The sequence below is a fragment of the Vulpes vulpes genome, chromosome 1, assembly GCF_048418805.1.
Source record: "Vulpes vulpes isolate BD-2025 chromosome 1, VulVul3, whole genome shotgun sequence".
NCBI lineage: Eukaryota > Metazoa > Chordata > Mammalia > Carnivora > Canidae > Vulpes > Vulpes vulpes.
The window spans coordinates 129,474,385-129,494,015 of NC_132780.1; the positions used below are offsets into that span (position 1 = coordinate 129,474,385).

The window sequence follows — 19,631 nt, forward strand, 5'->3', positions numbered from 1 at the left end:
TTATGAAGAACTCTGTGCCACCCACCTCAAAGGCTCCAGTGGAGAGGGCCAAATGATAGGTATAAATACCAGGAAAATAAATATCTAGCCTGTGCACCACTTCCCTACAGGATCTCAGCATTTCCTCATGGCATTCCTGGCTGGGGGTGGAAGGTCAAACACTGGCTAGATGTGGACAGAATAAGGTTGAGATCAACACCCCCTCCCACCCCCACCCCTCAGCTGTTGCTCTGTCAGATGCTGCCAACACACTGCCACCAGGAACCACCTTTAAAAATCTATTCATGCCGTTTCCCTGCTCAATATCCCAAGGCCCTTCTCACCAACAGAATGAGGCAAACTACTAATGAGATCACCTCACCTCACCTCACGCTGCCTCTCTGGGTTTACTCACCTGGGCAGACCCTGACTTCCAGTCACAGCTGCATTTTCACATAACCATGTTCATGCCTCCCTTCCTCAGCCAGGAGCGGCCCTGCCTCATCTCTGCAAATCTCCATCTCACTTAACGCCTAGTACAAACTCCGATTCTTCCATGAAGTCTTCCTTGACCTTGACTCAGGACTGGCCTGCTCCTCCCCTGGGTTTCCCTAGCCCCTTCCACCTCCAGCGCAGGTGATGCTACCTTCTGCGATTATAGACATATACGTATATATATATGCATATACATGTCTGGCTCCCCCTCTTGACTGTAAATGCCTGGGGAGGGTGACACGGAGTGGGTTGTGTTCCTCAATGTATGTCTTACAGTGCTTGCTTTCAGAGCCCTGCCTGCACAAATCCTTAGGAACTATGGAATCAACTGGGAAGTGGAACTCAGAGACCTGAGTGACACATGAGGGAGCCACAGAGGGAGATCATGTTAGTGGAGTGTGGCTGGTTGCTTCCATGAAAGGGCCTGCCTGTGCTTTACAGATGCCATCTCACATTATCACAACAGACTCCAGGGACAGGTGTTATCGTGTCAGTCTACGGGGTGAGGGAACTGATGCGGTAGGATGCAGCACAAGAAGCTAGATGGTGAGTGGCAAGCTCAGCCCTCACCTCTGGAGGGGCCAAGCCTTGCTTTCTCCTCTCCCCACTTGGTACTCTGCTTTCTCTCCCCGCTGTGAGAGGTGTGGTCACTACCTCTGATACAGGACTGTGCCACCCCCTCCAATCAGTCACCTTCTGCTCTGAGGATCAAATTTTCCAAACTAAGAACTGGCGGACACTGTCTGACAAGGACATTTGATTTCAGAGGTGACAGGTCAGCGTATGTTTGAAGCTGGGGCTGTTCTTGAAAACAGGGTGTCTTTTTCAAAATCCTGAGTGGAGGGAGTGGATTGTTAGGGACCCAGAAGGAGGCCTCCAAAGGCCTGCAGCCAGGCGACGTCTGGATTCTCCCCCTTGGGAGGACTGGACATCCCCTGCCCGAGTAAGCCCTCAGCCACGGCCAGCCAGCGCAGCCGGCCCGACGCTGCCGCCGTCATCTCCCTTTGTCTGGGGTCTCTTTGTCTGGGGTCTCCCCCTGGTTCAGTTTTGAAGTCCTCTGCCCCCTCCGCTCCTTCCCAGTGGCCGGCCGCTCCCTCCCTGTCCGCGGGGCCGCGCAGCTCGGTCGGCTCGGGGGAGGGGCTAAGGGAGGGGAGCGGGCCGGGTTGCCATGGTGACGGCGAAGCCGGCTGCAGCTGGCCGGGGCAGCTGCTCTCAGCCCCGGGAGAGGCGGACAAAGCCCGGCGCCTGGGCCACCCCAGGCCTGGAACCCGGAGGGCTGAGCCGGGGAACTGGGACCCAGGAGAACCCTGAGCTGGAGGTGAGGGGGCAGCGGTGGGGGCTGGAGCTGGGCCCACCCGTCCTGGGGAGGTGGTGTGGGAGGAGGGCGGGGCGTCAAGGATGCCAAGTGGAGTTGGGGGCCACCGCCGCTGCAGATGGCTAGGCTCCTCCCAAGGAAAGGTCGGGGCCTCTGTCCTCTGGTCCGTCCCACCGTTGCCCCCTCCTTTCCTGGCCTCTTTCTTGTCATCTCGCTCTGTCCCTTCGTTTCAACCCCTGTGCCTCAGTCTCCCTCCTCTTCTCCCATCTCTTGGTTTCACTCCAACCCCTTTTGTCCTTTGCCTTGTTGATCGTCCCCCCTGGGCTGTGGGCCGCTTCTTAGGGCTCCTCACTTTCCAGCCCTACTTTCTGAGTGCCCACCGCCACTTGGGTCAGCTGCTCAGTCCAGCCCTCTTCTCCTCACATCTCCACCTCCTGCCTTCTGCTGTGTGTGTCTTTATCCCCATCCCCCTTTCCTTTTTGTGACCCCCATTCCCTCCCTCTGAGTTCCAGCCCCCCCCCACCTCCCATCCCCTCCCACCCTCCAGGCTGCTGCCTCTGAGCCGCCTCATTTTTCTCCCCATACAAGGTCATCTCTCCCTCCTGCTTCCACTTCTAGGCCTCAGTTTCCCATTTGTACTTAGTGGTATCGAGGCCTTGCCACCCCCTGGCCCCATCAGTTCTCATCGTCCCCAGCTGCTGGCCCAGAAGGCAGCTGCGTCTCCTGGGGAGGGACTGCCACTAGTGTGTGGGGGGCCCTTGTGGTCCATCCTTCTTCTCACTCTGCCCTGCAGGCCTTCCCTGCAGCGGCGGGTGGTCTGCTGGCCCCTATGTGCCTTTCGTCACATTTTTTTTGAGCTGTTTCCCCTCCTCTCCTTCCTGGGCAGCTAGAGGGCATTGGCTTGGGGGGGGGGCGGGTACCTGGGAGGGAAGGCATGGTGTAGGAGGTGTTGACCGCCCTTTGGGGGCTGGAGTTGGGAACGTTGCGGTAGATGTGGGATGGGCTCGAGGGCCATGAAAGACTGTGTGGACACTCTCAGTCTTTGGCATCGCTCTAGGGGCCCCTGGATAGCTGGGATTTCCCTCTCTGGCCCCTGGGAATCTCGGCTCCGAGCCCCGCATTCCAGCCGGCTCCAGCCCCCTTTCCGCTGTCACTTGACTCCGCTGGGCCCCAGCCCTGCATCCCTCCCACTCTTCCAGCTTCAGGCTGGGTGGAGGTGGCTATCACCGACTAGGAATTTCTCCTGGGGGAGATCAGGGACAAGAGTTTCAGGGTTCTATGGTTTCGTCTTCTCTCCCCAGCGGACCCCTCTGTCTGGCCCTGCCATGCCACCAGGCTCTGGAGCGCGGGCCTGGGGTGTGGAAGGCCCCAGCCGGGGGTGAGGGGCTTCCCTGGGGCTCTGGCTGCAGCCCAGCCGGGCCTGCCCGCCCAGGGTTCCTCCCAGCTCAGTCCCTGGGAGGAGGGGTCGGGAGTTGGCCCAGGTGAGGTAACTGGGGGAACCTTGGCCCCACCCCCGGCCTGGCTCCACCCCTGGCTCAGCCTCTCCTGGGCCCAGATTCCCTAGCGGCCGTCTTCAGAGGGGTATGTGTCCCTGGGAACCTCTAGGGTTTGGTCAGAGGGGACAGTGGGGAGAGGCAAATCTCCGAGTGGCCATGGGGCTGTTTGTTAGTGAGCCCCTTAGCAGCTGGACGTGCTGGGATTGGTGTGTCCCGGGTGGTTTGGAGCTCTTGCCCACACTGAGGGCCAACTTCTTCCTGGTAGTACTTTTGTGTACTTGTCTGGTTGGGACTCGGTGTTTCTTTCTTGGGGCTGTTGTCTGGGACTGCACGTACGGTGTGAGTTGCTATCTGTTGTGAGGTGTGGTGGGGTGGAGATCTGCAGTGGACTCAGAGATCTTTCTGAGCCGGTGACATTGATGTGGGGCTGACAGGTGTGGGTGTGGAGGGATGGTGGCCTGAGGCAGTGCCCAGTGGGGTGCAGCACCTCCCACCACAGGTCCTCCATCCTGCCCACCTAACCCAGCCTCCTTGCCCATCTTCTCTGGGACTCTTGTTTCCGGTGCCTTTAGGTTGTGTCAGATTCTCTCTCTGTCCCCCACAACCTCCTCACCTCGTCCAGGTGTGTCCCTGCCAGTGGTCAGAGCCTCGACCTTACCAGGGCCAGAGCTGGCTGGGCGGGAGGGAGGCTTGCCTGAGGACTCCTGGGCCTTGAGCAGGAAGCCAAAGGGGCCTAGGGCCTAGGAGTCTGGGCCAAAGGGTCCTGAGAGAACTGGGAGTGAGGGGGCGGCGGCCGGGGGGGGGGGGGGCGGTGAGTGTAGAAGGTGCAAGTAGAGAGAGAATGGGGCTAGGAGAGAGTGGGGGCCATCAGGCTCTGGGGCAGTCTGGATCAGGGTGTAGAGGCCCGGAGGCCAGAGGGGGCCGGAGAGAAGCAAAGGTCGGTGGTGTGAGAAGTGTGGGTCTGGGGACCTGCTTGGACAGGTGAGCCCTGCTCCCTTCCTCCATCCAAACTGCTGCTGCTGGGCTGGCACCGGGCCTGTGGGAACCTGCTCCTTCCCTGCGCCCTGGGGCTGCCCCCTTCACCTCCCTCTCCAGGAACTGAGCCCAGAAACGGGGAGTAGGGAGGGGGCCCTCCTCTCGCGGGGCCTGGATGTGTGGGAGGCCCCAAGTGGGGCCTGGGCTTCGGCTCTTCCCTTTAGTGGGGACCCTGGGGCCTGGGGGTTGGGCCGCGGGTAGGCGGAAGGGGCTGGGCGCTGGCGGCGCGGGCCGCAGGGCGGTTACCTGGGGGGGCCGGGGCGAGCCGGGGAATGTGGGGGGCGGCGTGGGAGCGGCGGGCCCGGCGCGGCCCGGGAGGGGGAAGGGCGGCGGGCGGCGGGGAGGGGGGCGGGGCGCTGGGGGAGGCGGCGCCTGGGCCCGAGCCGCCGCAGCCCCGGCTCCTCTCCCCGGAACAGGCCCCCGACAGCTGCTCGCGGGAGCCGCCTCCCGACACCCGAGCCCCGCCGGCGCCTCCCGCTCCCGGCTCCTGGCTCCCTGCGCCTCCCCGCCCCTGCCCCGCCGCCAGGAGGCCCCGCTCCGGGGTCGGCCGCCTGGGTCTGCCGGGAAGAGCGAGGAGAGGTAGGGCGCGCGGCCGGAGGCCCGGAGCGGGGCGGGGGCGCTGCGGGGCGCTGCGGGGCGCTGCGGGGCCGGGGCTGCGGGCGGGGCCGGGGCTGCGGGCGCTGCGGGGCCGGGGCTGCGGGCAGGGCCGGGGCTGCGGGCCTGGCGGCGGAGGCCGGACCTGCCCGGGCGCCCCTGGCTGTCCCGCTCGGCCAGGTGGGTCCCTACCCGCCTTCCCAGTGTGCTGGCTTCCTGTCTGAGAATGGGGGAACCCCTGACCCCCGAGAAAGGGAGTCCCAGCCTCGAGGAAGGGCCCCTTCCTCCACCCAGTGCGGAGGGACTCTCCCCCGGGACATGGTCGCTCTCGTGCGGCCCCGTTGACTCCTCCCCTCGGCCCGCAGTCCTCCCACCGGGCGGCCCTTCCCGCACCGACCCGCTGAGCGATAAACCCCCACCGTCAGCTCCCAGGGGGCAGCCTGCCCTCAGCCCAGCAGAGGCGCTGACACCCTAACCTGCCGGTGACAGCCTCTAGGTGGCCATTTGGTTCTGTTGTGAGACTGTGCCACTGCCCAGTGAGTAGCATCCTCAGTGTCCCATCCCCAGTCCCTTCCACACCCCCTGGGCCCAGCCTTCACCGGCTGGTCCCCTGGACCTTCCTCCCCACCCCCTCCACCCCCAGCCGGCGTCTGGTGTGCAGACTCCCTGCAGACACACAGGGAGAGCTGAGAGAATAGGAAAAGGAGCAATGCCTCTTTTTCTCATTACCGTTCCTGCCACCGCCTTGACTTCCCTCTGGCTTGATCATGGTGTGTATTTGGGAGTGGGCCCCAGTCCTCTTGGGATCCTGTGCCTGAGCCTGAGAGTGTGTGTCCCGGTGTCCTCCAATGGTAGGAGCTTGTGGTTTCTATCATTTCACGTTCACAGACGTCTGAAGATGGCTATTCACTAAGCGATGGCACTGGACTTAGAGAAGGCCGACCTGTGGATGGATTTGATGTGTGCGTGAGCGTCTGTACTTGCCCCGCTGAAAGTCTGTGTGGGCAACAGATTTAAGAGAATGTCACATGCGAGTGTTTGTCTCTGAAAGTCTGTGAAGGGTTGTCTGTGACAGAGGGGTGTGTGTGCGCTCCTGTGCACCTGCACATGCGTGGGTGTGCGTGCTGCATCGAGCTCCGGTGTTTACAGTCAGCTCTGTAAGTTTGCCTGGCTGATGTTCGTGTGTAGGTGGGTGCGCAGAGCTGTGTGGGTGTTGTTTGTGGTGGGGATGGGGTCGGGTGGGGTGGGGCTGGGCGAGGTCTTCTCCACCTGTCCTTGGTTTTTCTGACCCAGTGGAGAGAACTAGGGTTATTGGAGTGTTGGAGGGATGGCCCCAGACATCTTTGTGTTTCTCTGCTTGGCTCTGTGCCCTGTGCTTCTGAGCCTGCTGTATTTACCTCTTGCTTTGTATTTCTCGCCCTGCCTCCCCCTGCCTCCTATCCTCTGCCTGTCTTTGTATCTTTGCCTGGGGCTCCTCGAGCTCCATCTGGCTCCGATGACTCATCTGGGATAGGCATGAAGGTTACCCAGGGGAACAAGGGCCCCGCTGTTCTCGAGAGAAGTGGGGGTGGAGGCCAGCCGGCTGGGACCCTGCAGCCTGCTCCCTGCACGTGGCTCCTGGACCTCCAAGGGACCAGGTGTGATGCCTCTGGTTCTAGCTCTTCTTTGATCCCTGGGTGCCTTCTGCAACTCAGGCAGCCCCCTCAGCTGCTGCTTCAGAGCGGTGGGGTCTCAGCTGCCTCTTACATTCCTGCCCTAGAGCATCATGGGAGCAACTGGAAGAGGACAAAGGGATGGGGGAATATCCCCCCACTCTTCCTACCTCCTGGGGTGACCTGGCCTCCCAGTCTTTAGACCCGCCCTCATCTCCAAGGCAACTCAGGCTTTTCCTCAGCGCTGAGCTTTTCCTTCAGAGGTAGCCACTTTCAGAAATGGGAACTCCAGGGGACAGGATGTCTGACTCTTAGGGATGGAAGGCAGAGTGAGGAGAGCTGGGATAGGATGCTTTGGATCTGATGGCAGAGGTGGGCTAAGGGTATGAGGACTGGCCCTAGGGGCTCCTCAGGATTCCAGGGCCTGGAGAAGAGAGGTCAGGAAGAGGAGAGGTCAGAGCAGCTTTCCTGCTGGGGCTGTGGGGCAAGGGTCTCACGGATAGGGAGATACCTGGGTTCACAAGGAGATGACAGCTGGGGTGGTTTTAGGTAGTGCATGCTGCTTGGGTGCCAGTGAAGAGCAGGGATTCTCAAACTTTCATGGGAAGATTCTGATTCAGCAGATCCAGGGTAGGGATGAGGTTCTGCGTGTCTCCCAAGCGCCTATGTGCTGCTGAGGCTGCTGGTCTGGGGATCATACTGGGCTTGGTGGGGCTACAGAGGATAGTGAGACTGGAAAGCCCTGGGGTCCCCCACTTCTCCTAGAATTCTGGGATCTTGGGTGGGGAGGGGACCAGAGGTTAGCCCAGTGTCTGGCACACAGGGAGCATTCTAACAACATAGCTGATGCTATTCAGCAGCTATTGCTGTTGTTGCTTTATTTCTGTTATTCCCCATGTGGCCCCTTCTGCCAGTCTACTGTTCGCTGTGAGGCGGGCCCCTTGACTGCCCTTTCACTAACCTTCCCGCTTGTTTGCCCCCCCTGCAGAGATGCTGCCTCCACCCCCTTAGGCCTGAAGAGTCAGGAGCTATGGGACCAGGGGCCCTCTCATCTCTACTGCTGGTGCTGCTGCTGCTACTCTTAGTGGCAACTGGAGATGCTGATATGAAGGGACATTTTGACCCTGGTGAGGAGGCTGGCTCTGGCGTCCCTGAGGATGGGGCTTGGGAGACAGAGTCAGGGCCTTGACCCTCCGTATGCCTGTGTTCACCCAGCCAAGTGCCGCTATGCCCTGGGCATGCAGGACAGGACCATTCCAGATGGTGACATATCTGCCTCCAGCTCTTGGTCAGACTCCACTGCTGCACGCCACAGCAGGTAACTGGCACACCTGGGGGACTGCTCTGGAGGGAGTTCCTGGGGCCTCTCTTGCCCTTCCAACTCCTCTGCCCAAGCCAAGAGGCTCTGGGAGGGCCAGTGCCAATGAAATCCCACCCTTCATCGTGAGGGGCTTTAAATACTAGAGACAGAGGCAGACCAGATGTTCATTGTGACCCCTTGCCCTCTCCCAGGCTGGAGAGTAGCGACGGGGATGGGGCATGGTGCCCCGCAGGGCCAGTCTTTCCAAAGGAGGAGGAGTACCTGCAGGTGGATCTGCGGCGGCTGCACCTGGTGGCTTTGGTGGGCACCCAGGGGCGGCATGCTGGAGGCCTGGGCAAGGAGTTCTCCCCCAGCTACCGGTTGCGTTACTCCCGGGACGGCCACCGCTGGATGGACTGGAGGGACCGCTGGGGTCAGGAGGTGAGGCTGGCAGGGACAGCCCCCACAGAACGTTGGCTCCTCTCTCCCCCAGCTACACTTTAAATGCCACCCGGCTGCAGGTGACTCTCCCAATTTATACCTTCTTTAGTCCAAGCCTGGCTCTTGAGCTCCATCTAGTGTTGCAAACCTGACCACCTTCCGGCCTTTCCACCTAGAGGTCTAAGAGGTGTCTCAAACCTACCATAAACTTCCCGAGCTGAATTTGATTCCCATTCCTACCCCAAACCCGTTCTTCTTCCAGCTCAGGCCAGTTGCTCAGGCCATAAGCCAAGGTGATAGCGCTGATTCCTCTGGTCTCTCACCCCCTACTTCCAAAGAACCAGCAAAACCAGTCCGTATTTCCAGAAGCCAGCCACTTCTCACCACCACCACCTCTACCACCCTAGGCCATGCCCCCATCACCTCCAGCTTCGACAGACACAGTGGTCTCCAAACCATTCTTCATGCTCCTGTCTTTTCCCACCTGAAATCATGTCCACGTAGAGGCTACAGCCACTTTACCCAAAAAAGTGCAAATCAGATGAGGCACACCTGGCTTGTAACCCTCCACTGGCTTTCCATTCTGCAGATTAAAAGCTCAGTTCCGGGATCCCTGGGTGGCGCAGTGGTTCGGCGCTTGCCTTTGGCCCAGGGTGCGATCCTGGAGACCCAGGATCGAATCCCACATCGGGCTCCCGGTGCATGGAGCCTGCTTCTCCCTCTGCCTGTGTCTCTGCCTCTCTCTCTGTGACTATCATAAATAAAAAAACAAAACTTAAAAAAAAATAAAATAAAAGCTCAGCTCCTTCCTGGGTGCAGAAGCTTAGTCTGCCCTGGCTCTTGCCCACCTCCCTTACTCATCTTCCCTATATTCTCGCTCCACTCGGGCCCACCGACTTTCTGGCTGTCCCTGGAACAAGCCAGGGTGGTCCCACAGTTTTAGGACACTTTCGGTTGTCGTTCTCTCTGTGCCTGGAGAGCTTCTCCCCCAGATGTCCTCAGGTTCTCCTTCCGCTCGCTTTTCCTCTAGATATTGTCTCCTCGGAGAGCCCACCTCCCCCTGCTTCAGCCCCACAGCCTGCCTCCTATTCTTCACAGCTGTTTTTCCTACTGGAATCTCAGTACTGCAGGGGCAGAGGGGAGGGATGGATGTTTGCCACTGAGAATGTGCAGAGCTGGCACAGAGTGGGCCCTCCACCAATGTCTGCTGAAGGAACAGAGAGGATGGCGTGCAGGAGGAGAGAGAAAGCCAGAGCAGAGGTGCAGAGCTGTGAGGGAATGGGGAGAACCTGTGCATGGCAGGATGGGTGGCTTAGAGACAAATGGAGATGGGTCCGGGGTCGAGGCTGACACTGGAGGTTGGGGACAGACCTTCAGGCTGAGAGATGTGTCAGAGATCTTTCTTTGCTGCACCCCCTCATTTTCTACATCCCTGGCTGTATCCCATAGTCCTGTAGGCTCAACACCACCCTTCGTGAGTCTCTTGGTGGCCAGTGTGCGCCGGGCCAGGAACAGCAGGTGACTGGGAAGTTAGATCCAACCTGGAGCCTTTCCCACTCATCCACCCTGTTTCCTGGGCCGCAGGTGATTTTAGGTAATGAGGACCCTGGGGGAGTGGTGCTGAAGGACCTCGGACCCCCCATGGTGGCCCGGCTGGTTCGCTTTTACCCCCGGGCTGACCGGGTCATGAGTGTCTGTCTGCGGGTGGAGCTCTATGGCTGCCTCTGGAAGGGTGAGTCATTCATACCCCCCGAGAATTCGTTTCCAGGCCTGGGGCCTGGGGAGGAGGGCATCCAGGGTCCTCTTTTTTTTCTGTTGGGAAGCTGTCATTCTGAGTGAGGAGGGGCCTGGCCAACATTGTGGCCTGTGTAGGGACACAAGAGGGGGAGGAGACTGGGGCGAGGGAGGGGTAGGAGGCTTCCTGCCTCAGACAGCCACCCCCTGCCCCGCCCCAGATGGACTCCTGTCTTACACGGCCCCCGTGGGGCAGACGATGTACTTGTCCCAGGCAGTACACCTCAACGACTCCACCTATGATGGGCACACCACACACACTGTTGGCGGGTAAGAGAGGCAGGCCCTGCAGGGCCTGAGCCTGTGGTGGGTGGGAGGACGTAGTGGGTAGGGTCAGGAGTCCCGGCATTGAGATGCAAGATGGGTCAGGTAGGGCCTTGGGGACGCAGGATCCAGGATTGAAGAGTAACCAGGCAGACTACTAGCTCATGTGACACTGCAAATTAGAAAAAGAGGACTGTTGGAAACTGTCCCAGAGGTTGCATAGTGCCCCCTAGAGGTGGTGCCGCCGTGCAGCTTGCCCCGGCGGTGTACCAGGACAGTCTAGGGGGTGGGAGACTGAGAGCCTCAGGATGTTGGGGCAAGAGGTCCAGGCTGGACCTCCACCACCTGGTTGCAGAGCACATGGGTGGGTGGCACTCTCTTCTCTCCCACTTTCCGCTTCCTCTGCTCCCCTGCTCTGTAGGTTGCTGTACGGAGGTCTGGGGCAGCTGGCAGATGGTGTGGTGGGGCTGGATGACTTTAGGAAGAGCCAGGAACTGCGGGTCTGGCCAGGCTATGACTATGTGGGATGGAGCAACCACAGCTTCCTGGGTGGCTACGTGGAGATGGAGTTTGAATTTGACCGGCTCAGGGCTTTCCAGGCCATGCAGGTAAGCGCATCCCATTCTTCTGAGACCAGGGTGGTTGCTCCTGGGGCGCTCATCTGGGCTTTCTCCTGGCCTTGACCCTCTGTCCCTCCTCCCTTCCCCCCCAGGTCCACTGTAACAACATGCACACCCTGGGAGCCCGCCTGCCTGGTGGGGTGGAATGTCGCTTCAAGCGGGGCCCTGCCATGGCCTGGGAGGGGGAGCCTGTGCGCCACGCCCTGGGGGGCAGCCTGGGGGACCCCAGAGCCCGGGCTGTGTCAGTGCCCCTGGGCGGCCGTGTGGGCCGCTTTCTGCAGTGCCGCTTCCTCTTTGCTGGGCCTTGGTTACTCTTCAGTGAAATCTCCTTCATCTCTGGTAAGCGCCTGGTCTATGCCCAGTCCTCAGTCTCTGGGACTGCCAACCCACAGTATGCCAAAATAGCCGCTCCTGGTACCCTACCTACCTATCGCTCATGAGACTTCCCAGGCAGAGATGCCCTAAATCATTGGAGCACCTTCCTACTCCTAACCCCGTCTCTGTCTTTACTTCATGAGCCCTTCACTCATGACTGACATTGAGCCAGTAGGACAGCGTTGGCCATAAAATACAGAAATACTCTGTGCTGGTTGAGAAACTCTTCTCCAGGCCTCCTGATACCCAAGACCCCACATGGGGCTCTCTCTCTGGGAGTCCTGTATCTCTCCACAATCCAGCAACTAAAACATTGCCATCCACAGCAGCTAGGGCCCCCCCATTCAGATTGGTTGGTACACATCCTGAGTATCGCCCCCTATCCTAGTAGTAGAACTCCATAGGTCTCATGCAAGTAGCTTCCCTTTGGTGCCTCTTCCCTACCTGATTCCCTTCCTTCTTCTCATCCTTCTCTACAGATATTGTAAATGATTCCTCTCCAGCTCTGGGGGGCACTTTCCCACCAGCTCCCTGGTGGCCACCTGGTCCACCTCCCACCAACTTCAGCAGTTTGGGTGAGTAGCCCAGGGCCTCCTCCTGGACAACTGGGTCCTGTGCTGCCATTCTTCCCTGGGCCCCCCTCTGCTTGGGTGGGAAGCCTCCTGTGGTTCTGACTCTCCTGTCTCTGCCAGAGCTGGAGCCTAGAGGCCAACAGCCTGTGGCCAAGGCTGAGGGGAGCCCAACTGCCATCCTCATTGGCTGCCTGGTGGCCATCATCTTGTTGCTGCTGCTCATCATTGCCCTCATGCTCTGGCGGCTGCACTGGCGCCGGCTCCTCAGCAAGGTAAGCAGAGTGGGCGGGGTGGGGGGTGTTGGGGCAGTGGGTGGGGAATGGGGGAGTGGTGGTGGCGGGCAATAGCCTGGAGAGGACAGACAGGGTGTGGGTGTGGAGAATGAGGCCAGGCTGAGACCAATATATGTGGGGACTCCTGCATTCTTTTGGATCCGGTGGGGACCACAGAACCTCTAATTAGAGGTGGGCTTAGTAAAGTGACAGGTTGCAAAGGGGAGTGGAAGGGATTTTGGAAATCAGAAGGAGTAGTGCAGTTCCCACAGAGCTGTGACCTGATGTGGGCCTGCAAAATGAGAGGAGGGAAGTTACCAGAACCTGTTGCAGTGATGCTGGGGAAAGGCTCCTTGAGAAGGGCAGTGGAGTTTGCTTCAGGGATACAGCTAACCTTAGTCTACCTCTCAGGGAGAGGGTAGGAGACTAATCACCCTGATCTTACTTGCTGCCTGCCCAACAAACTCCTCTCCGGCCAGCCCAAACCAAGCCTGTCCATATAGTCCATTCTGGTCAACCTCTTGGGGCAGAAGCCAGATAGGAAAGGTGGAGAGTGGAGCAAGAGGGGCAGGGAGGAGCTAGAGGAAGAAGCCTGGCAAACTTTGAGCCCATGTTTTCCTGCAGGAGTTCAGTGGTGGTGGTATGTGTGAAGCTTGATGATTCTATAATTATCTGGTCAGATTTGGGTTTGAATCCCATTGTGGGACACCAGGAGACTCACTTACATGCTCTTGAGCCTCTGTTTCTTTACCTGTGAAATGGAGTTAATAGTAGAAACCACTATGGGACTGCTGTGAGGATCAGAAGGGAGAGGGGAGCTTGGCATTTAACGAGCTAGAATCACACAGTTAATGTTCCCATTCCCATGACAAGGCCGAGCGCCGGGTGTTAGAAGAGGAACTGACGGTTCATCTCTCTGTCCCGGGAGACACCATCCTAATCAACAACCGCCCAGGCCCTCTTGAGCCACCCCCCTACCAAGAGCCCCGACCTCGTGGGAATCCACCCCACTCTGCTCCCAGTGTCCCCAATGGCTCTGGTAAGACCTGCCGTGTTCTAGTCCCAGCTCCATCCTCTGCCTGTTTTCTTATTGTATCCCTTTTTCTCTCTGTCCATTCCTTTCTTTTCCTATCTTTCCAGTTTCAACTCATATTCTCATTTCTGTGTCCCTGGTCACCACACTCTATATAGAGTCCCATGTCCCTACCACATAATCTCCCTCAAGAATTTTACATGTATTACCCATAATCCCTAGTGGTTTCATCCTGTCTCTGTGTCCCATATACATCTCTGTCTCTTCTTTTTTGTGCCCTCTCATTGTGTCTTCTGGGCCCCTCTCCTTTCTCCTAGACTTGCCATGTTTGCTCCATCCATCCATCCAATATCTATCCTGCTATCTATATTTATCCATCCATTCATCCATCTGTTCATCAATTTGTCTGCCCACCACCTGACCATTTATGGATCATCCATCCATCTATCCATATATCCCTGCATCCATCTATCATCCATTCATCCAACTACCCATCCATCTTCCATCTATCTGTCCATCAATCCATCCATCCACCATCTGTCCTCTGTCTATCCACCTATTCATCCATACATCCATTCACCGTTCATCCATTTGTACATCCATCTATCCATCATCCATCCATCCATATATATTCACACACCCATTTGTTCGTCTCTCCATCCATCCATCCATCCATCCACCATCCAACCATTCATTTATCATCTATCCATCCATCCATACATAGATATTCAAACATCCATTTATTCATCTCTCCACCCATCCACCATCCAACCATTCATCTGTCATCCATTTATCCATCCATCTACCCATATATATTCATCCATCCATTTGTCTATCAGTCCATCCATCCATTCAACCATCTGTTTATCATCCATGGATCTACCCATCCATCGGTCTATCCCTCCATTCATTATTCATCCAGCTATCCAGCACTCTCCAGATCCTTGTTTTATCCTGTCCCTGTTTCTCAGTACATTCATTCCCATCAGCCCTGGTCTTGCCCTACTCCGGGTCTCCCTGTCTGTCTAGCCTTGAGTCTCATTCCTTCCCCGTGTCTCTCCCCTCCTTCTCCCGACAGCGTTGCTGCTCTCCAATCCAGCCTACCGCCTCCTTCTGGCCACTTACGCCCGTCCCCCTCGGGGCCCTGGCCCCCCCACACCCGCCTGGGCCAAACCCACCAACACCCAGGGTAAGCCCCTTTGCCTCTGGGCTCCTCCAGGCTCCCCATACCTCTACTGGGGCAGGGAAAAGTCCTCACACTTTGCATTCCCTCCTCTCCCTGCTGTGGCCTCTTTTGCTCTCCTGAGCTCCCAAGGAGGAAGCTCTTATGCCCTGAAATCTCCTCTGCTGTACTTGTTCTTTCTTGAGGCCTTTCCCTTGAGCAGAGGAGCAGAAAGCTCACTGGTTCAAAGCTCTATCCTCCTCTTCCTCTTCCACCCCATCTTTTCTGCTTTCTAGAGCCAGAGAGGAGGTTGCTGTGCTGACCTAGGTTCTTTTATAACTACTCCTTTGTTTCCCCTCTCCCTAGAGCTGTGAGGAGGAGGGCCTCTCACCCTGGGTGCTTGCCCTCTCCCCCCATGTGTTCTCTTTCTGCAGTCCCAGAGGTGAAGGCTCACACCCCACCCTTCTTGTCTGCTCCTCTGTTCCTTGGTGTTGCCTTCTCTCGTTGTCGCTCCCTCCCCAGGGCTAAGAGGGGACAGCTCTGCTTCCTCTCCTCTGTCTGTAGATTCCTCATTGTGCTGGCTGTGAGGAACTGTTCCTTCTCCCCCATCTGTGTGCCCCTGTCTCTGCTTATCTCTGAGCTTGGGATGTTGGGTCAGGGAGGGTTTGGGTAACCACGGTGGGGAGGAACCGAGGCTGAAAGCGGGGATGGGGGAGGTAGATAGAACAGCTAAGTGAACAGGAGGGACTGGCAGTGAGTGGGACAAGGGTTTGGAAAATAGGGGGTGACTAGATGACTGGCACCATCCTCTTTCTGATGGTGGACAGAGGAATTCCTCTTCCAGTCAAGACTTGGGTCCTGGTCTCTTGGGCTATGCTGGGATCCCTAGAGAATGGACCTTACATCATTCTTTGTTCAGCCATTTCCATTGCCTTAAACTCTGAAACAACTCACTCTCATCTCATGCCAGCGACTCCGCTGGTTTGAGGTCGGTGGGTAGAATACCAAGATGAAGGATAGCCCCAGTCTCTCACCCAGCTGGGAGACGAGGGTTCTCTGGGAGGCGGGGGTATGGAGAACCATGGCTCTCAGGTGCTGCTCCTGATGCCTCGTCTTGTCTTCTTTCCCCTCACCTTTTCAGCCTGCAGTGGGGACTATATGGAGCCTGAGAAGCCGGGTGCCCCACTTCTGCCCCCACCTCCCCAGAACAGCGTCCCCCATTATGCCGAGGCTGACATTGTCACCCTGCAGGGCGTCACCGGGGGCAACACCTATGCTGTGCCCGCGCTGCCCCCAGGGGCTGCTGGGGATGGGCCTCCCAGAGTGGATTTCCCTCGATCTCGGCTCCGCTTCAAGGAGAAGCTTGGCGAGGGCCAGTTTGGGGAGGTAAGGAGGATCCCTGGCTAGCTATCAGTAGTGTTTTGGCTGTCTGGGGCTCTGATGCCATGCCCATATGTCCCCATTGGTCAGAACCTGTCATCTATGTCTGTGTTATCCCAGTTGACCCTATGACTCAGTGAACCATGTGACTTCCTAACAAACGAACTTCTTTCCCCAGGTGCACCTGTGTGAGGTAGAGAACCCGCAAGATCTGGTCAGTCTTGATTTTCCCCTTAATGTGTGCAAGGGACACCCTTTACTGGTAGCTGTCAAGATCCTACGGCCAGATGCCACCAAGAATGCCAGGTGAGGACCAGGGAATGATATCTGGCAATGGAGAAGGGAGGCAGTGAAGAGCGGGGAATCATCTAGAGAGAAATACGGTAGCGACCAACAGAGGGGGCTTGGCCGGGGAAGGAAATTGCCATCTCAGGCTGATCTCGGGCCAAGTCTCAGTGTCACTAGTGAGTCAGCTTATCTGCTGGGGTTAGGGTGCTGGTCTATGTGAGCAGGAGAGAATGTATAGGTCAGCCCCTCAGTGTCCCTGCCGTCTCCCTGCCTTCTCTAGGAATGATTTCCTGAAGGAGGTGAAGATCATGTCGAGGCTGAAGGACCCAAACATCATCCGGCTCCTGGGCGTGTGTGTGCAGGATGACCCCCTCTGCATGATTACTGATTATATGGAGAATGGTGACCTTAACCAGTTCCTCAGTGCCCACCAGCTAGAAGACAAGGCGGCTGAGGGGGCCCCCAGGGACAGGGAGGCTGCCCAGGGGCCCACCATCAGGTACCCCCCTCATCCAGGCTGGGCCTCCCCTGAGAGCTCCCCGGCGGGAGGGGGTCTCCTCTCCCTTCACTCCAATGTGGAGGAGGGAGGGGAGCACAGGATGGAGAGGCAGGCTAAGGTTCAGGGAGGTGGGGACTGGGATGAGGAATATATGGCCATCCATCTGGGCATTAAGGAGCAAAGGCCAGAAGTTACTATGGTGGGGGTGCTAAGGGATGTGAACTCTGTTGAGAATCTCCCTCTGCTCTCTCTCACTTTCACTGCCTGAGTCCAGACAATAAAGCAGTAGCTCCCTGGGTCAGATGAGCCAAACAGATGTTGAACGGGCACCTGCCCCTGGGCCCTCAACATGGGCATTCCAACTCTGCACCAGGAGTAGATGTGACCCAGTCCCAGGGTATGGGCCCCCCCTTCCTCTCCTAGGGATCTGTGACTGGGGATGAGTCTGAGGCTGCCTCCATGACCCCCTGTTGTTGGCTCCCTTCCTCAGCTACCCCATGCTGCTACATGTGGCGGCTCAGATTGCCTCAGGCATGCGCTATCTGGCCACACTCAACTTTGTGCATCGGGACCTGGCCACAAGGAACTGCCTGGTTGGGGAAAATTTCACCATCAAAATTGCTGATTTTGGCATGAGCCGGAACCTCTACGCTGGGGACTATTACCGCGTGCAAGGCCGGGCAGTGCTGCCCATCCGGTGGATGGCCTGGGAGTGCATCCTCATGGTGAGAGACCCTGAGGGAGGTAGGCAGGGGAGGGCAGCGGCAGGTAGGGGAGCACTGGCTGCTGTGTGGTCTCAGTCAGTCACTTGCATTCCCTGGACTGCAGTTCCCTCATCTATGAAGTGAGGGTTTGGGCCAGTGCTCTGGAAATTGCCTCTGGCTCTAGGGACCAGAGAAAGCAGGGAGGAGTGGTACAATGGGAAAGGGTCCAGGAGCCAAGAGTGGGTACAAGAGCTGGAGTCAGGGTGGCAGAGGGCAAGAGAGGTAAGGGGGGACAGGAGGCTAGAGATAGAAGGGCATGAGTTGGAAGAGAATCACGACCAGAAAATGAGGGGCAAGGTGAAGAGTAAGGGTGGGTAGAAGAGGGAAGAGGTCAAGGAGAGGACTAGAGCCTGAGAATGAAGGGAGAGCCCAAAGGAGAGAGGAGCAGGCTTGCTGGGAGGGGGCCAGGCAGGGGGAGTCAGGCCCTGGGAAGTGCTGAGTGGACATGCAGCTCCCTGTGGGAGGGGAGGAGGGTCTGTTTGCCTGATGCCTTTCTCTGTCTTTGTTGCTTTATCCACACACCAGGGGAAGTTCACAACTGCAAGTGACGTGTGGGCCTTTGGGGTGACCCTGTGGGAGGTACTGATGCTCTGCCGTGCCCAGCCCTTTGGACAGCTCACTGATGAGCAAGTCATTGAGAATGCAGGGGAGTTCTTCCGGGACCAGGGCCGTCAGGTCAGAGCAGAGGAGAGGGAAGATTGGGCTGTGGGTCTGGGAGGGCCAGAGCCTATCTCGGGGACTAAAGAACATTTGTTCCCTGCCTTTCATCCACCCTGCCATGATGCAGGTGTACCTGTCTCGGCCCCCTTCCTGCCCGCTGGGCCTGTATGAGCTGATGCTCCGCTGCTGGAGCCGGGAGCCTGAGCAGCGACCATCCTTTTCCCAGCTACATCGGTTCCTGGCAGAAGATGCGCTCAACACGGTGTGAATCACACCCAGCCGCCCCCCTAATCAGGGAGGATTAAGGCAAAACCAGAGGTGATAAGCAAGGGAATTGAATGGCACCCCCACTCTGTTCTCTGTCCTGACCACCCTTCACCTCTAAGAGAGAGGCAGTGTGACCAGAGGTGGGCTGGGCCTGCCAGGGAGCTGATGCCTTCCCTTCCCGGGACATACTCTCATGCCCCCTCCCTGCTCCTCTCTTGGAAGCCTCTGCTGCCCACCCAGCTGGCCCTGTGGATGGGATCCTCTCTGACCTCTTCTAGCCATCCCTGGGGAGGGGGGAGATGGGGGCACATATAGGACAGACACTGGATAAGGCCTATTGGAGCACCTGGGCCCCATTGGACAACACTGGTTCCTAGAGAGAAGGCTGTGGCTCCCCTAGCCTCTCTCTTTCCGTCGCACACTGGATCCCATTGGCTGAGAATCTGAGGAATGAGGACAAGAAAGGGAGAAACATGTTCCCTTGTGCTAACTCCTGGAATTGTCCTTGTCTTTGGGTTCTCCCTCCAACATCCTCTGAAACACTGGACCTAGGGGTGATCCCTGTCCCCTACCCCTAGCCATCCCCACTTCCCACCTGCTGTGTTGTAGCTAGAACTTCTCTAAGCCTATATGTTTCTGTGGATTAAATACTGGGGTTAGGGGGAAAGAGGGAGCAATGGCCTGCAGCCTTGGGGTTGGACATCTCTGTTGTAGCTGCCATATTGGTTTTTCTATACTCACTTGGGGTTTGTACATTTTTGGGGGGAGAGACACAGATTTTTACACTAATATATGGTTCTAGCTCAATGCAATTTTAATATCCTGCACTAGGCAGGTAATAATAAAGGTTGAATTTTCCACAGCTGTGAGTGGGTTTCTTAGCATTTTGGTAAAATCTGCTTCCTGTGTCTGCCCCCAACTCCTTTCCATTTCATTTCTTCCTTTTTCTCCTTCTCCTCATTCCATTTCCTATCATGTATCTTACCCAGCACAGTATCTGTTAGCCAGGCCCTTGCCTGTGGGACCTCACATCCTATAGGAATGTATGCTCCTTGTTAATTCTAGTGCAAGCTCTTCAGGAGGCTTGGAAGGGGCCGAATTAGGCAAGGGTCTTAACCTTGTTTGACCCATCAATCCCTTTGGCAGACTAGAGAGGTAGGTCTACTAGTGCCTCCTCAGAATTGTTTTAAAACCCATTACACATACACACAAAAATGTGTGTAACTCATATATGATCACAGAAGAGATCAATTGAGTTTACTAAAATGTTTAAATAGTGTATGATACAGTAACCTATGTGTTTTTAAAATATATTTGGTAACAATTATCTAGCAGCAGGTGTAATAACTACTAACATTTCCAAATAGTCATAAG

The 19,631-nt window shown here is 57.3% G+C and overlaps 1 protein-coding gene across 20 annotated transcripts; it reads left to right on the plus strand.

The window, feature by feature from the left end:
- Positions 1-1,219: 1,219 nt before the first annotated feature.
- Positions 1,220-19,119, plus strand: DDR1 (discoidin domain receptor tyrosine kinase 1). Of its 20 annotated transcripts, none has more exons than XM_072727287.1 (19): positions 4,709-4,899; positions 6,674-6,829; positions 7,555-7,693; positions 7,782-7,884; positions 8,079-8,307; positions 9,892-10,039; positions 10,263-10,371; positions 10,787-10,973; positions 11,078-11,324; positions 11,840-11,935; positions 12,053-12,204; positions 13,078-13,243; positions 14,316-14,426; positions 15,541-15,785; positions 15,958-16,085; positions 16,348-16,566; positions 17,057-17,291; positions 17,856-18,005; positions 18,118-19,119. In XM_072727287.1, the coding sequence occupies exons 3-19, from the start codon at positions 7,597-7,599 to the stop codon at positions 18,256-18,258; spliced, it is 2,763 nt and encodes a 920-aa protein (XP_072583388.1). In that variant the 5' UTR covers positions 4,709-4,899; positions 6,674-6,829; positions 7,555-7,596; the 3' UTR covers positions 18,259-19,119. The 20 variants fall into 20 exon arrangements, with proteins under 20 accessions (XP_025846167.2, XP_025846169.2, XP_072583373.1 ...); XM_072727298.1 differs by lacking the exon at positions 4,709-4,899 and adding an exon at positions 5,872-6,071; XM_072727302.1 differs by lacking the exon at positions 4,709-4,899 and adding an exon at positions 6,136-6,551.
- The last annotated feature ends 512 nt before the right edge of the window (positions 19,120-19,631 follow it).

Coding starts and splice junctions, on each gene's coding strand:
- DDR1 (XM_025990383.2), top strand. CDS start 3,373: ATGTGTCCCTGGGAACCTCTAGGGTTTGGTCAGAGGGGACAGTGGGGA. Junction 7,694..7,781: donor GAAGGGACATTTTGACCCTG/GTGAGGAGGCTG, acceptor GTGTTCACCCAG/CCAAGTGCCGCTATGCCCTG. Junction 14,427..15,540: donor CAAACCCACCAACACCCAGG/GTAAGCCCCTTT, acceptor TCACCTTTTCAG/CCTGCAGTGGGGACTATATG.